General features: G+C 45.7%; 2 protein-coding genes across 8 annotated transcripts in view; one reads left to right on the top strand and one right to left on the bottom strand.

The window, feature by feature from the left end:
* The window catches only part of DEAF1 (DEAF1 transcription factor), a 30,007-nt gene extending 19,806 nt beyond the window's left edge, over positions 1–10,201 (bottom strand). For 3 of the 6 annotated variants that reach the window (XR_005820227.1, XR_005820228.1, XM_040558419.1), the window contains exons 1-8: positions 10,101–10,195; positions 8,046–8,061; positions 4,499–5,492; positions 3,289–3,386; positions 2,765–2,894; positions 1,743–1,889; positions 770–909; positions 396–461 (exon numbers count right to left, since the gene is read on the bottom strand). Coding sequence is in view for 4 of the 6 variants with exons in the window: in XM_040558419.1 (XP_040414353.1) it covers positions 396–461; positions 770–909; positions 1,743–1,889; positions 2,765–2,894; positions 3,289–3,386; positions 4,499–5,474 (1,557 nt within the window). In the remaining 2 variants the exon portion in view is untranslated. Of the gene's footprint in view, positions 1–395; positions 462–769; positions 910–1,742; positions 1,890–2,764; positions 2,895–3,288; positions 3,387–4,498; positions 5,493–8,045; positions 8,130–9,242; positions 9,357–10,100 lie in introns of those variants that run through there. The other 3 variants (XM_040558416.1, XM_040558418.1, XM_040558417.1) reach the window with 3 other exon arrangements.
* Positions 5,386–12,942, top strand: TMEM80 (transmembrane protein 80). 2 transcript variants are annotated; one of them, XM_040558422.1, is made up of 5 exons: positions 5,386–5,491; positions 8,045–8,061; positions 10,101–10,194; positions 10,307–10,399; positions 11,766–12,942. In XM_040558422.1, exons 1-5 carry the CDS (start codon positions 5,473–5,475, stop codon positions 11,969–11,971), a joined length of 429 nt encoding a protein of 142 aa, XP_040414356.1. In that variant the 5' UTR covers positions 5,386–5,472; the 3' UTR covers positions 11,972–12,942. The 2 variants fall into 2 exon arrangements, with proteins under 2 accessions (XP_040414356.1, XP_040414357.1); XM_040558423.1 differs by lacking the exon at positions 8,045–8,061 and adding an exon at positions 9,242–9,354 and having other exon boundaries at positions 5,402–5,491; positions 10,122–10,194.
* Positions 12,943–13,667: the final 725 nt, after the last annotated feature.

Genomic DNA, 13,667 nt, shown 5'->3' with positions numbered 1-13,667 from the left:
TACGGATCTAACATGGAGTATTACACTACTTCCTCATAAAAACATTTTTTTCCACTTCAAATAATTGTGGAATTTAAGTCGGAAAACACTAATAGCTTTGACATCCCCGCAAAGGCATTTTACATAAATATATTACTTAGGAAAAAAAAAAAAAAGAGAGAAAACCAGCAACAACTATTACCCGGTTAAAGTGAGGGGCAGATATGAACATCGGAGGCTGCTGCAACAGCACTAGCAGTTCCCTGTCTTGTATCTGTATGAAGCATGGACAAAGCTTGCTGCAGCCACAGTACTCGTCAGTGTTTCTAGGCCACTCATGACCTGCTCACAGATGGCTGTGGCAGCTTGATTGATGAATTGTTTTTAAACTAATGGATATAAAACCTACAACTCACCAGAGTCATGTCATCACAGCAGGCAGCACAAGTACAAGAGGCAGCGTGAGGATTTAAAATCCCATCCTGAAATTGGAAGATTACAAATTCAGCATCAGTCACCAAAACCAGTGAGAGCATGACTGTACTTTGCTTGAAGAGCCAGCCAGCTCCCGGAGAGACATAACCATTTCCCCCTATGGGCCCTAAACAATAAAAAAAAAGGCCATCTCCCCTCAACCAAATCAACACGTTGCTTCTGAATCACCCCACAACACCATCACACACGACTCTGCAGAGGCACCATGCAGAGCTTGAACTGCTGTGCCTGACAGACTCTGTCCCAAATCTCCCTGCCCCTTCCAGCAGAAAGGAGGAAACAAATTTAACCTTACGTGAATAAGGCACTGCAACGGTCTCCCAGCATAGCGGATGCTCCTCTTCCAGTCTTTGCTGCTGGCTCGTCCTGCCATAGCTTCAAATTCGGTGGGGCTGTACCAGTTGTCCCCTTGCTTAATGCACCTGCCACGGCCTCCTGAATTAAATTAGAAGAAAAAAAATGTTAGTAAAGGTCAAGGATTATTCTGCTCTTTTCCTAAAGAAGCAAATACCAAAATTGCTGGACAAAACAGCAGCTAATCTACAGTAACTACCAACTATGCCCATCTGCTGTTTCTCATCATTCTAGGATAACCGTGCCCATTTACTATCCTGGCTGTGACAATGATCGCGTGAGTTCCAACTTTGTGCTTCACCAATATTGAAACAGGCTAGAAAAAACTACTCATCCCCAAGAAGGATAAGTCCTTCTTGGATAACTGCCATGAATATAAGCCCATCCTTAATTTTCAGTTAAATTTCTAATCCTTCTGGTGAAAACTCTCTTTCCATGAAGCAAATGCTGTGCAGTGCAGTCAGGCTTGTGGCAATTTCTGCCATCGCTTCTTCAGCTTTCCCACAGAGATAAAAGAGAAGAGAAGGGGCTAAGACAACTTAGGAGTCTTATTAGGAGACAAGTTCTCTACTTTCCAATCCAGCAGGGATTCTGCAGAGCTTTGTAGAGACACGGTTTTACTTCTGAGAGGTCCACAAAAAGAACATTAGAAGAGTCAGACGACTATCAGGAAGACTCACTGCACAGCAGGCTATATCTTCACAGATTGAAGAAAAAAGTTAAAAAGCCTCTGAAGAAAGAGCAAGGAAACAAAAGGGCAAAACACGTGAGAATACTCATGGGACTAGGCTGGCTATGAAAATGTCCTTATTTTCTTCATGACTGGCCCTTCAAGGTAATCTGATTAAAAGAAAAGCGCATGAAGTGAAGGAGCCATCATGTCATACTTCGTCACACAAGACGGTCATTTTTACCTGAGCCAAGTCTGTTTTTATACAGAATCCCACTGATATTCCGGCACCTCACCGGGAGTTCGTTGTCATACACAGATGGGTCCCAGTTATACTTGGTTCCAGTTTTCTCTTGGACAGATGTTAAAGGGGTAGGAGGAGATTGCGGTCCTTTGAAAAAAATGAAGAGAAAGGTGACAGCAACCAAAAGGCACAGTGACTATACCTTCACACTGAATTTGGCGAGGCCACCAGTGTCATTTGGTCAGTTCAAGCAGACGACACCTTTCCAAACCGCTGCAAGTTACACAGTGTACCACGAAAAATTCAGGTTGGAGCAGATGCCCGATGTAAGCTAGAGCAGTGAGTCTGCCCTGCCAAGCTCAAGAATTCCTCACAGAAGGTAACATTCTGAAAATGGCAGAAAATAAAACAAACTGCTTGTTAGGAAACAAGCTCTTAACGGTGTGCTAAATGCTCAGCTCGAAACCTGCAGCTGTCTGGATCTTACAGTTCCCAAAGGACAAGACTGTAAAATGCGACTGCCTGCCAAAGGTTTGCCATGCCATCTTGTGGGCAAAAAGGAAAATGACAAGGCAGCTGCGAACAAATGAAGACACCATCCATAGTGACAATTAAATATCAGCAAAAGGCCTGAATGGACACAAAACTATGTGCAAGAAGCCTTTAAAAAGAACCCACGTGCAGAACTAGGACATTGATATTTTTATTATCAATATTAGAATGATCGATCTGCCTTTGGGGGTGGGATGGATGCAATAGCCCAGCAGCAGGGTGAGCTCTTTCAAGAAGCTTACTTGCAAAGATTAGGGCAATGAGTAAGAAAATGAAATACATTTATGAAACCAAAACCAAAGAGTAAATATTCTTCTTCTACTCCCAAGAAACACAAGAAACATTATGTTAAGAGAGGATCAACGGTCCCCTTCATAATACGCATGATGTTTTTTTTCTTACTTCCAGCAACACAATTAAAACGCAACCCCTCCGGGAGAATGACACTTCAAAAACAGATTGCCTTATACCTGGTGTGAGAGGTGCTGATGGCCCCTTCAGCCCCGTGGTTTCTACAATGCTGCCGTCTGTGTGAACGACTATGAGAGTGGCTTTTTCAGTATTCAAGCTGTCCCCAATTTGGAGGGCCGTTCTCCCAGACTATGGAGGAAATAAAAGAGTTTTAAATCATAGAGTTAAAATACCAATGTAGTTTAGTATTCCCACAAATCTTCTCAAAGTCACCCTACAACACTAAGAATATGGCAGTAACTAGGTTAGTTTTTGAGCTTTACGCCAAGCAGATTCAAAGCTTACATGCTCCAGGTTGTTCCACTACAGAATGGGTATATGTGGATGGAAAGGTAAAGAAAAATTCTCAAAGTGATAAGGAAAAACCTGTATGTACACCAGCAGATGGTTTTGAGCCTTAATGCCTGTATACAGCAACGAAAACACATTTTTGACCTTACTTGCACACAAACCGAGCTCTCCATTAACACTAAGAAAGCATGTGGGACTTTGCTAAGGCCCTCAAATGACAGGCCAGACTTACCAGCACATGTCCTGAAATTGAAGCTGCGTTTGCCACTGATGTGGTGAAAACATTGTCTGCAGAGGCACCGACGTTGGCTACTGTTACTGTGGTGACTTCTGAAACATAAACCAGAAATTCTGCTGTGTCCAGGAAGCCCGATTAACAGTTAAACATCAAAAGATATAACAGCATTTCCTTCTTCTTTCATATTGAGCATCTGTTTAATTTTTCATGACACCTTTAAGTCGTTATAAATCCAATCACTCTGATTTTTATTAAGCTTTGGGTTGAACGTAGAATGGTTTGGGCTGGAAGGGAACCATAAGGAGCATCTGGTTGCAATCCCCCTGCCATGGGCAGGGAAATCTCCCACCAGACCAGGTTGCTCAAAGCCCCATCCAGCCTGGCCTTGAACACCTCCAGACTACCGCTAGAACACCAACATGCTTTAACCTCCTTGAGAACATAACAGTACCATCAGCACGTGATGTACTAAGTAGAAAACGAATACTCCCTCTTTACTAAAAAAAAAAGGTGATGTTTTTTATTTAAAAAGGTGACTGGCAAGCATCAAAATAAGAACTGACCGTGCCTCTGACACGTTAATTTTTAGGCTACTGTTTGTTACCTGTATACCTTATCCAGTCAAAAACTCTTTAAACATTTGGCTGTAACTTGGATATGATATATACCACATTTGACTGCCTAGCTAAAACCAGGGATTCTTCCACACTTTGCATAGGGTAAAAGCGAAAAAAAAACAACACTGAAGCTCATGTGTACAAGGAGGTAACGATCCAGGTACTGCGGGGTCTGATACTACCTGCGTTACCAGAGCATGCTTCCAGAATTCTGCATATTTCAGGGCACTTTTAAGTGGGAGATTTGCACACAGGGTCAAAATAACTTTAGACACCAACGGGAGGCTCCCGCTCCTTTCACTTTGCGGGGTGAGAACTGCGCGTCGTGTGAAGTCGGTGCAACTTTCTACAAGTCTGGGCGTCAGCACAGCTTTAGCGTGAACCTGGGACTTGTTCACCGTGTTACCAGGGGCAATCAATTTCATCGGCTCCCCTCAGCAACACAACTGCGGACACCACAGCAAGCGGGACAGAGCAGCAGCTACGGTCACCACCTCGCCCGCCCCTCACTGAGGCGCCGCCGGGGGTGTGCGTGTGGGGGGGGCGAGTGAGGGGAGCTGCGCATGCGCGCTGCCGCCCGCCCTGACCTGCGAAGGCGGCGGCCTCGTCGGCGCTGGGCAGGGCCCCGGCCGCCATCTCGAGGTGCTGGGCGTCCGCCGCCATCACCGTCACGGCCGTCACCCGCGCCGCCTCTTCCTGCCGCCGCTCCGCCTTCGCCTCCGAGGCCGCGGGCTGCGGCTGCTGTGGCGGCCCCCGCTGCTGCTGTTGTTGTTGTTGTTGTTGTTGTTCGGGCCCTTCCACGGCCGCCGCCGCCGCCGCCACTGCGGCCGCCGCTGCCGCCGCCTCCGCTAAGCCCAGCTGCTTGGCCGCCGAGTCGGCGTCCTCCATGCGGGGCGGCCCGGGGGGGTTTGGGGGACGGGAGGGGAGCGGGACCCAGCCCGCCCGAGCGGCCCCGAGCCCCGCCGAGAGGGCCCCGGGGCGTTGGGGGGGATCCCCCCGAGGCCGCTCGGGCGCTCGGCGGAGGGCGGCCGAGCGGTTCCGAGCTGAGCCGAGCGTTTCCGAACGTGCTTCCCCCGGGCGGGCCGAGCGCTTCCGAGGGGGCCCGAAGCGTGCCGAGCGTTGCCGGGCCTCGTCCGATGGCTCCCGACGAGCGAGGCCCGCGCTGCCTGCCGGCTGGCCAATCCCAGAGCGGGACGCGGCCGAGGCCGCGGCCCGAAGCGATACCTGACAGCTCGGGCTCCCCGCCCGAGCGCGCCCGAACAGGGCCGAGTCCCCGAGCGGTCCGGCCCGCGGGGTCGAAGAATCCCGAACCCGCTCGAGTCTTTTCCGATCTCGCCCGAAGGCGGCTGAGGCGGTCGCGAGGAAAGCCGAGCTCTTCCGAACCTCCTCCGAACGCCTTCGCCGGCCCGAACGGCGGCGCCCGAACGGGCACTGCCCGAAGCCGCCCGAAAGAGACCGAACCGGGCCGAACGCTCCGATCGCAGCCGAAGAGCGAGGGGCGGGGCGGGGCCGCGCGGGGGCTGCCGGGACGCTGGAGGACCGCTGGGGGCGGGCGGCCGACATGGCGGCGGCCAGGCGAGGTGAGCGGTGCGGGCCCTCCGCCGCTCGGGGCCTTCCCCCGTCCCCCTTCCATACGGGGCCTGTGCCCGGTGCTTTCCCTACTCCTCCCGTCGTTGTTAAGACCGCGGGAGGGGGCCCTGGCGGAGGGAGGGCTCTCCTAGCCCCAGGCCGTGTCGCGACAGTCACGACATGGCGCCGCGGGAGGGGAGGCCCCCGGTGGCAGAACAGCAGCCTGAAGGAGGCGAGAATTTTGCCTTGCGATCATCGCACCGGGCGATTTTAACTGCAGCTGGGGCTGCCTGCATGCCCTTAATACAGTTCTGGCACTAAAAACAAACAAAAAAACATATTTTTTCCTTTTTTAAAGAAAACTGATTGTATTCTGCCTCCAGTAAGGAGGTGACCTGAGGGGGAAGGATCCTTGGTGACCTGGGGGGGAAGGCTTGGGCTGCGATCCCTGCTCATCCCAGGTACCCGAAGAGTTAGCACGCTTCATTAAAGCACTGACAGAAGGGCTGTATGAGTGCTTTAATGGGAACTTGCACCGGAAACAATTAGTGTTACGTTTTGTTTTCTTTTGGACCCTGCAAGCTTTAGAATAGGCAGAAATGAGGTGCCAGCCCGCGTGCAGCAAAAGTCACTATTACAAATGCAGAATGCCCTTCTTGCTGCCGCAAGTTTGTGTGCTTCGTGTAAATGCTTTAAAATTCCTGTTCTGCTTCTTCTCAGGTGCCAGAATTCTCACGTTCAATTTCAAAATGCCCCAGCAGCAATGCAGGCTTCGGTAGTCCTAGCAGCGAGGTGGTCTCAGGTTGTTGGGATTAGCAACCCACAGTTTTAATTTGAATATATAATTTTAGTTATATATTCAATTACTAAAGCGCAGTATCACTTTCACATTGTGAGGTTTCAGTGTTTAACCTGTGTGAAATGTCTTCTGTCTCTCACGGGGAGGCAGCATATTCTAAACAAAAGTGCCTGCAAACCTGTGCATGGAGCAGATGCAAGAATGTGGTCAGTGCCCTCTTGTGGAAAAAGGTTTTACAATATACAAATAAATGCAGGGAGCTGCCATTAGGGAATTCAAAACGTTTCAGGTTGCCCATTCGATAAAACCGTACTACTGCAATTATCCCCCTGGCACCGTGGCCGCGGGGCTGATGAGTGGGTGATGATACGTTGGTACGCCTCGTGTTTGGTTATATTTGCTGCTCTTTAGGCAGAGCTCCATCTCTGGACGCCTCTTGTAGAACGATAACATGTCTGCACATGCAGCTGTGGTGTTTTACCTTAACACCCCACTTTACAGCTGAGAATAACTTGAACCTGGAGACATCTCCTTAGTCCTGAGCAAGACAGGAAATGTATAGTCCTGATCCAAGGCATTACTTTCATGTGAGGGTTTCACTGGGATGTAAATGTGAGCACATATTTAACCATTAGTCACGGCAAAACAAGATATATAATAAAACCTTTAACTGCAATCCACAAAAAGAAAGAAAGCATGTATCAAAACGCTTTTTGGCCAAGTGAAGGGACCGGTCTGGTAGGAGCTTATGCTCCCTTCACAGAAAATGGAGAGGAGATGCAGCATGCCCAAAGGCATTTCAAGTCATAGACAATATGAATCACCTAAAATTGCTTGCCTATTTCCACTATGTTCCCAAATTGGATAGCTTAATTGGGTGCCTAAAGTTAGTGGGGATTAATTTGGGCCCAAGTGCATAAAGCTATGAGGTGACGGGGACATTAACCTCAAGAAACCCAGGGATGGAGGTGGTGAGGTGAGTGCGTCCTGCTGATTCGATGATGATGTGATGTCTTCAAGAAGACGGGTGGAATAGCCTTCCACAGGCGGTTTTGCTCTCCGTGAAGCAGGGGTTGTAACTTTTCCTTTCTTACTGCCTCTGAAGCAGGCTGAGACTGTTAGGAGTTACTTAAGTATTCTAATAGGTTGTTGCCATCATGTTGCAAGGGAATTTTGAGGTTTTGGAAGGAAAAGAGTAAACCTATCTGTTAACTTGTATTTTGTGTGGGGTCTGTGGGTGATCAGAGCACATGAGGGTTTTACATAGAATGGCTGCTTCTGAAGCAAACTGGTTTGGAAGGATGTTATTTCAGAGGAAGCGGGGAGCCCTGTGTTCTGTGCTGCCTCTCACAATTTAAAAGCAAATGTTACATTCTGGTTCCTTTGCATGTTTACCTTCTTCCTGCATAGTTAGAGGGGATGAAGTGTCATCTGCTGGGAAAGGACAGGATGAACGAGTTCTGTGTGCTTCTTTACATCTTGAAAGAGCTGCGTGTCTTGGTGAAAGTGACTTTTCACAGCAGGGATTTCCCCAGATTACTTTAGAGTTCAGGTATTTGAAAAAGTTACTCTTGGAACCTAAACTGCATGATCTGAGGAAAAAAAAAAAGTCTTCCAAGTCTTCCAGTGAACTGAGAGATAAAAACTTCTACAAGCACGCTTAGCCTCGCTAGTAACATCAGTGATTTGAATGTTGCTGCAGTGCTTTTGGTAAATATTGAGACTGATTTTCTGCTCTTTTTTTTTTTTTCTTTTCAACGGAAAGGAAGAACTTCGTCAGTTGTATCCTTTTTGTACCATTCATCCCTCACATGCAGGAATCTTCAAGAAAATCAGCTGCAAAAGTTTCATCTCTTCCTGCCTAATAAATCTGCACAATGTTATTTTAGTGTTATTCTGCGAGTCTTCCATCATCAGCACCATCCATATGAAGAAAAACAGATAAAGCATTTCTTCCAAGGGAAGACGGTTTTTGTAGCTGGGGATTTTTGCTGAGATTTTGTCCCATTCCTGCACAAACCCCTCTAACCCATCTCCCGGTCTTGACAGAGGGCTGGCAGACACATTTTCTGATCTCATAACTTCTCACTGACTTAAGAAGCAAGGCTAAAAATTGTATTTGTGGGTTCACAGACACAAGTGCCATGCAGCACACCTCACAGACAGCTGACAAGAGGCAGTAAAAGCAGCTTTCAGTAGTACTTCCTCTTCTTTCATATTAATTCACCCAACCTTTACTCTTGCCAAGATCTAAGTAACCTCCTAAGAAGAGACACCCTTCTCTTCAGAGATTTCCATGCTTAGAACCCACCTAGTAATTTTTTGCTCCACCCTCCTTCAACTGGAAAAACACAAAAACCTGGTTCTGTTTTAATAAAATGAGATTCTCTGGGAACTGGAATACATCTGCTGCGTGTGGGTGGGTGCTCCCTTCAAAAACCAGATGGGTCGTTCCCATAAAGGATGCCTGGGATGAAATCCCTGCTTAGAGAGTCTCAGGGTATTTGAGAAAGGCTGGGGAGAGAAGAGGGGATAAAGAACGCTCCGAGTATAGAAAGACAGCTGGAAATAATGAAACCTGTACTGATACCTTCCCTGTATAAATTGCATTGTATTATTTAAGACTAAGAAAAGCATCTGGTGTAATTTACTTATCAGAAACACCTCTGAATGGACAAACTTTCTAGACTCCTTGAGCCACATTCCAACTTCTCCATGTGGTGGTGAGCCCCAGGATGTCCTTCGTGTGTCTTATGTATTGCATTAATAACATGCTGCTGTGCCTCAGGAGAAAATGATCCCGTCAGTGTGTGATACCTGCTATATAGGAATTGTACTGACCGTGGGGGTGAGTGGGCGGGCTCTTGAAGACATCTGTTAGTTATCTCATATAAACCAGGCATTTAAATGCTTATGTAGTCAGAGGGAGAGGTGGGATGGTAACTTATCCCTTTGCAATCAGGAGCTGCTTGGTTATGAAGTTGCTCATCTCAGCTGTCTCCAGGGGGAGCCCAGGTGATTAACTCAGACCAGAGGCATAACTTTATGATGGTTATCATCTTAGGATGGCTGCAGGTGAGATGAATCTGTCCCGAGCCTGTAAGTAACTTTTCCCTATTTGTACCTCGGTGCTTGCCGTGTTCCCTGCCTTTCAGAGGCATTCCGAGGGTGCGTTAAGGATTCAGGAGGTCTCAAATACCTTGGCAGTGGATCCACACAGATATAAATAACTAGAGCTAACTATCGCCGTATACTATACAACAGTTTGTTTTATGAGCAGTGAGTTAAGGAAGTCTATTGTACAAATCTACATCTCAAAGTTGAGCTTATGGCCTTTCTCAGGCACATAACAAAGGCTGAGCTCAGCTCTCAGACCTTCCATCGTGCAGGCAGTAATAGGGCTTGTCTGCTTCACAGAGCCACCTATTTTCAAAAACATAGAGGAATTTGATATATTGGAGCCTGCCAACCGTCTGTCAACTTGGTTTGAGCTGACTAACAGGTATAGAAGTCTGGGGAAATGTACAAATGCACACACACAGCTCATTTCCTTAGGCTAATAAATAACCCACTACAAACCAAATTAAAAAATATATTAAAAAAGGAATGAAAACCAAGCCTGAAACAGCCAGCTGTTGTCCTAGCTCCTGGCATTTGTGATCTCAAGTTACTTTCTGAAACCTACCCAATATGCCAGTCGTAGTTGATTCATTTAGTATAACAAGGCACAGCAGTATGTTTTGAGGTTACTTAGGAAGTGGTTATTTTATGAAATGGATCCCACCTCATTACTGCGAGAAATCCTTAACAGCAGTTATCAGCTCTCATCTGTTCCTTTACAGATTCTACTTTATATAAACGGGTTTTATTACATCTTTTACTTCTTGGCAACTCTTGCGATGATTGTTTATAAAAGTAAGTTGCATGCATTCTAACCAGAATTAGGCTGCATGGTTATGAGTTGCGTGTGTTTTGTCGGTATCCCCACTGTATCCTTCTGGCTTATTTATGCTGTACTATTTTATAGGTCAAGTTTTCAGTTATCCAGATAATTTTTTGGCTCCTGATCTCACGCTGCTTTTCATTATGGCCATTCTGGAAGCACTCCGATTATACTTGGGTATGTCATGTTATCACTGTGCCTTTTCAGTGGAATATAGTCTCTAACCATTAATCATTCTGAAACCGAGCGTGTGTCAGAATGTGCTAATGTAGCAGACAAGCAGATTTTTGGAGACTTGTTCATTTATGTCATTAAACTTTATCTGACTGATCAATATATTTGGCCAGAGGGTCAAATAGAATTTGCTCTCCTATGATGTATGATCTATAACGCCATTGGAAAACAAAGCAGGGTTGTCAGAAAGCAGTATAACTGGGACAGCAGGAATGCTGCTGTGCTGTTTACAAGTGAGCGTGACTTGTGAGAGTGAACATGTTGAAACAGAGATTTCCATTCACCGAGGCGATATTGCTTCTTTCAGCTCCTCCAGCAATGTACAAAAGTAGCTAAATGGCTGGAGCCTTGTGGAGCAGGTAATGCTGAGGATGTCCCTGAGCAGCCTACTGGGACTAAAGCTTTTCCTTTCACTCCTTCTAAAGACACACATCAGTTCCAACATCTTCCTTTCACTATGCCTGAACAGCATAAAGGACCCATTTGGAATCCTACTGACCACTCCCAAGAGCTAGCTGTAATTTCATAAAGTCCTTTTTTTTTTAAGCAAGGTTTACAATTAAAGTATTACTACTACTACAAAATATTACTATTTAAATTTGTGTTAGATATATCTAAGACATTTACACAAGGTGGGTCTCTGTTGAATTCTGATGAGTTGCTGTAGGGGTGAATTTTTAGCCTTAAAGCACTCTGCATATATTTGCTTGGAGCAGTTGGATAAATAAAAAAAAACAAATTTCAAGTTTCATGTAGTTAAAATCTACCAAGACGAGCTCACAAATAAGATGCAAGAAAAAATAAGTGCAGCTTCTTCATAATGATAGTAATTTGAAATAGGAATAGATTAGGGAATATAGACGATTCTCTGTTGCATAAGATTTTAAAGTCAATATTGGATATCCTTAAGTGTGCCCCGCAGTCACCAAGTTGTCACGCTAGGTGTGGGGCTGGAGGGGCACTGGGGGAAAATCTGGTGCTTGACCAAGAAGAGGGTCAGACTGAGTAATCAGAATAGCTGCAGCTTCAGAACTGATTATCGTAGTAAGAAAAGGTTGGTGTCTTGACTCTGAGTGTCAACTGGTTGCCCTTTATTTAGCTTAACTTCAGTCAGCAAGAAATTGATTGTCCATTGGTGTTTGGGTTGGTTCTTAGATTTACTGACAGTGCCTTCATTCAAGCCAGTATTTCTTTATACTCTGAACTGTAAGAAATAGAGTCCTTTTAGAACAGGAAAACTCTAGACTTGGGGCTTGAGACATCGTCATAAGAAATCAAAGATTCATACCAGCTTTTTGTTTCCTTCAAGGTTCAAAGGGAAACCTGACAGAAGAAGAGGCTCCATTAGGGCTCAGTCTTGTGATAACGGTCGGAAGTGTGATTCTGTCTGTGTACTTCCTGATATGGCAAACTTACGTGCTGAAAGTAGATGTCATTATAAACGCTGTTCTTCTCTTCACATATGGGCTTGAGTCAGTACTACAGGTCCTGGCTATTGCTGCCTTTGTTGGCTAAAACCTAGCTATGTGGCACAGCAGGTTTTCAACATATTTCTTCCTTTAAAGAGTGTTTTTTACATTTCAAAGATTTGATTCTTTTGCATATAAAAAATCTGTAAATCGTTCTCCTGCTTAAATTATTTTTTTTTGGCAGAGATCTCCCCAGATGGTAGGTAAGATACCATAAGATAATACTGCAGCTGTGTTACGCTATCTCACTAATTAGCATATGTATGGGCAAACACCAGAGATGATTCAGCAAAAATGCCTGATGTTCGTCAGGAATCGATACTAAATGCTCACTCCCAACACGGAACAGTAGCCAATGCATCATATAGCGACGTGTCATTGAGATTGCATGAGTTTTCACAGCATGGCAGCAACGTACAACCAAAGTGACACAGAAGTGAATCAGGCCAGCATAGCATGGACTCATTTCTGCCTTGCCACATACACTTCTGTGTGTCAGGGCACAATTTTGCTTTATTATACATCTTCTGCTCTCATTTGTGTTTTCAGACCCCAGTGGTAATTTCCCTGACTTTAGTAGGGCAGTATCTGATTTATCCCAGTGGGAGAGAGTGGAATTGAGTTTTGCTCATACTTGGAGAGCTGAGCAGCAAGGTTTGGGCAGCTGGTTCTTGCTGATGTGGAGGCCAAAGGCAGTAATGTGAGGGTTTGTTTGTTTAAATAGGACAGACCTAAGATGAGCATAAACATTCACCATTCGCACACCCTTGTGTCCTATTTGAAAGCCCAACAGAATGTTGTCAGGTATATTTCTGTCTAGCATTAAATGTATTTATATCCATGATTCAGCAGAAATGAAGAACTGTGTGCAATTTCAGATTTTTTTTTTTTTACTCTATCAAAAATATGCAATAACATGTAGCTTGAGGAGTTTGCGGGGTTTTTGTACAAGCAGTTTTTGTATTCAGAATTTCTTATTTTTGTATTTATTTATTCAAATAAATAATGTGTTAGATCTAAGAAGTGTTTGAAGTGCAGAGCATTTTGTTCAAATCTTAGGGTACAGCTAAGCTGCACAAAGAGAGACTTGGGCGAGACTGGATGTGTGCAACAAACTTCTAATCTTGCTGTGGCTGTATGTAGGCCATGCTCCTGCGCTGGGAAAGAGTGTTTGAGGTCTGCGCTAATTTACACTAGCCAAGGGCTGAAAGTACAGTGGTATAGACCCAGCACAGCCTCAGCCACATCGCTTTTTTCTTGCCAGTGGTGGCAGGAGGGAACAAAGATACAGAAGCACCCAGTTTCATCCTTCAGTCATAGCTGGGGGAGCCCGTTCCAAGGCCAGGTAACAGCAGCTTCTGGCCACATCACACCACCCAGTAGTCAAAACCAAAACATTTCATGCTGGCATGAATCTCCTTGGGCCAGATCCTCATCCTGTTCTAGTCAGCGGCACAAACAACCCTTTGCTGCTCAGCAGGAGGAAGGTTGCACCCGTGAAGACAGTGAAGCAGCAGAACTGAGTGCGAAGAAGCAGCCAGTAAACTGAATGACCAAATGTATCTGGGCTTAAGCTGCACAAATCAAATACCCACCCATTTGTTCTTCCAGATTTGCTTGGCATAATGGAATGTACTCATCGCATACTTGTTACGAAGAGTGACAAACATACCTACCTGGATCTACCCTGGTAATGATGAATGCATTCCAAGCGAAAGCCCTTTCTGTATGCATAAAAGAAC

The sequence above is a fragment of the Cygnus olor genome, chromosome 5 (genome assembly GCF_009769625.2).
Source record: "Cygnus olor isolate bCygOlo1 chromosome 5, bCygOlo1.pri.v2, whole genome shotgun sequence".
In the NCBI taxonomy this organism is placed as follows: domain Eukaryota; kingdom Metazoa; phylum Chordata; class Aves; order Anseriformes; family Anatidae; genus Cygnus; species Cygnus olor.
The sequence above is the reverse complement of the archived record's forward strand: the minus strand, read 5'-3'. Positions and strand labels throughout refer to the sequence as shown.